General features: G+C 38.2%; 1 protein-coding gene across 1 annotated transcript in view; it reads right to left on the bottom strand.

Annotated features, from left to right (window-relative positions):
* The window catches only part of LOC111867287 (greglin), a 5,652-nt gene extending 5,000 nt beyond the window's left edge, over positions 1 to 652 (bottom strand). The window contains exon 1 of the mRNA XM_023857005.2: positions 466 to 652. Coding sequence (XP_023712773.1) covers positions 466 to 496 — 31 coding nt within the window. The 5' untranslated portion in view covers positions 497 to 652. The remainder of the gene's footprint in view (positions 1 to 465) is intronic.
* Between the last annotated feature and the right edge of the window lie 2,084 nt (positions 653 to 2,736).

Below are 2,736 nucleotides of genomic sequence, written 5' to 3'. Positions count from 1 at the left end.
AAACATTTTATGGAACCCGAAGGTTCATTACCGTGCTCAGAAGAGCCCACCACTGGTCCCTATCCTGCGCCAGATCAATCCAGTTCATACCACCCCATCCTATTTCTCTATGATCCATTCAAATATTAGCCACCTAACTACGTCTAGGTCTTCCTAATGGTCATTTTCCATCTGAATTCAGTCTTCCTAATGGTCATTTTCCTTCTGAATTCAACCTAAGTCCCGTACGTATTCTACCTTCTCTCCCATTCGTGCCATATACCCTGCCCACTTCATCTTCCTTGACTTGTTCATTCTAATTATATTTCGCGAAAATAACCAGTTATGAAGCTCCTTGTTATAGTGTTTTCTCCAGCCTCGATGTTAATTATTATTATTATTATTAAACAGAAACGTGACTATGCATGTTAACTGTAATACACATACTTCGACGTTACTGTCCGACACAGCGTGGAGCTTACTCACCCAGGAAGAGTAAAATCCATGAGGCTTTCATCGTGATCAGTAACAGCCTTTCAGAAAGAAACTTCTGCGAAGCTAAGTGCAGGCAGGCAGTTTGTAAACACTGTGTTGATGTCGGAACACTATCAGTTGTTCCGGATGAACTCCAGGACTTAACGCAAAATGGTCGGCACTTCTTAGACCTTGACGATCATGATCTACGTCACAAGCACACTTTTCCTCCTGCGCATTGTGACCATGTTGTAACCCGTTATAATTGTATTGCAACATGTTATGATTTATAGGCTAGGTTTTCGGGCCCACCGGTTCTGCCATCTATTGTAACTTCGTTCCTTCTTCTTCTTCTTCTTCTCCTTCTTCACTGCGTGCATAGGTCATCCTAGGCTTGTTTCCGATCAACATGGGACTGCCTGGGTTTGGGATCGGTTGATCGCGAGGTCTCTGCACGCACACAAAACGAAAACACACTTTTGTCTGGATAGGGGTTCATGATTTATATGAAAAGCACATGGAGAAATTATTACTNTATTAAGCTTTATTGTGATGTGAAACAAGATTTGTTATGCTTCTCTTAAAAATCTTATGGCTGCTTAATGTAATTCAATTCATGTTTATTTACATGCAAACTTAACAGCACAGAGGCCAATTACAAAGCTAGCACGAATAGAGAAATACACAAAGTAATTAAAAAAACAAAATAATAATAATAATAAAATTATTTATTGATTTACGGCCTGAGCTCAACAGCCAATGACCAATTACAGAGTCAGTACGAATACGACAGTAATTACACCCATTCTACTCTGTTGATGAATACCTATTGCCTCGAAAATAACTTATGTATCTTTAAATAGCCTTGTGTGTAGTCACTGTGTATTCTTGGTTTCTCTTGTGTGAGAACTCCATCGGTACTGTACATATGTTTTGTATTTATATGACATATTCCACATCCTATAGTCATTTTGACTAAATTTGGATTCATGGAATGCAATGTAATGTAACGTAATGTAATATGACAGCACAGGACAAAATAAACAAAAAGAAACAAAAAAATAAAAGAAAATGGATCAGATTAGGCTTTTAACAATCAAACATGAAATAATAAATATATGTGTAAGTTTAAAAAATGCATTTACTGTTGAAAATCATATAGCTCAAGCGCAGTGGCTCGAAGAGCCAATGAACGTGTTGAAGTTACGAACGCTTCGAGCGGGAACCCGAGGGCCGACTGTTCCGAGGACAGGAGAGAACATTTTGCGCAACTGAAGAAATTTATTAAGAACCACAGACCAAAATGACGACGCCTGTTATGATTTTTTTCTTGGCACTACAGCCCCAGTGGGCCTAGGCCTGCCTCCATGAACTTCTCTGTTCATTTCGGTTTTTATAAATCTTAGACATACGGTAGGACTCCTTGGGCGGGTGATCAGCTCGTCGCAAGGCCTCTACCTGTACACAAAAACAGAAAAACGCACACCAACATCCATGCCCTGAGTGGGATTCGAACCCACGATCCCGGCTTCCGTTGATCCAAGGTTGAATACGCTTCAGTAGTTTGGAATTCCATTACGTCAAATTATGCAAGCAAACTAGAACTCATTCAGCAGAAATTTACGGCTCTGTGTTTTAAACGTTTTTTTCCTCAAGTAGATTACTGTTACGATTTTGCTTTAGAACAATTGAAATTGCACACCTTGCAAAAGAGGAGATATCACCTTGATTCGCTCTTCCTTTTTCAAGCTTATCGCGGTTCTGTACTTTGCCCTTCTGCTTTGGAAATTGTTGGCCTTCGGGTCCCTGTTCTATATATCCGAGACTTTCATATGTTCAATGTCTGTTCTGTTAGTAAAAATTGCCCCTCTGCTAGATGCGCTTCTGCTGCTAATGTTGTCTGTAGGGATGTTGACGTCTTTGGACCAAAAATTCTGTTGGTGAAACATATCTTACACTGAATTAATTAAACTATTATTATCATTATTTTTATTAATTTCGTTATTATTATTATTGTATGCTGCTCTATTTGAAACTCAGATTGTCACATTGTGGCTTTGTCTGTGTGTGTTTGTTTTTCTTATCTTTATTCATGCTTACTTTATAATTAATATAGACTATCATATTTTGTATTTTGTTTTTTATTATTTTTGTGTATTTCTCTCTATTCGTGCTAGCTTTGTAATTGGCCTCTGTGCTGTTAAATTTGCACGTAAATAAATACGAATTGAATTGAATTATTATTGCTCTACAGCCCTTTATTAGACCTCGGCTGCTTTTTCA

The sequence above is a fragment of the Cryptotermes secundus genome, unplaced genomic scaffold, assembly GCF_002891405.2.
Source record: "Cryptotermes secundus unplaced genomic scaffold, Csec_1.0 scaffold1475, whole genome shotgun sequence".
Classification (NCBI taxonomy): domain Eukaryota; kingdom Metazoa; phylum Arthropoda; class Insecta; order Blattodea; family Kalotermitidae; genus Cryptotermes; species Cryptotermes secundus.
The sequence above is the reverse complement of the archived record's forward strand: the minus strand, read 5'-3'. Positions and strand labels throughout refer to the sequence as shown.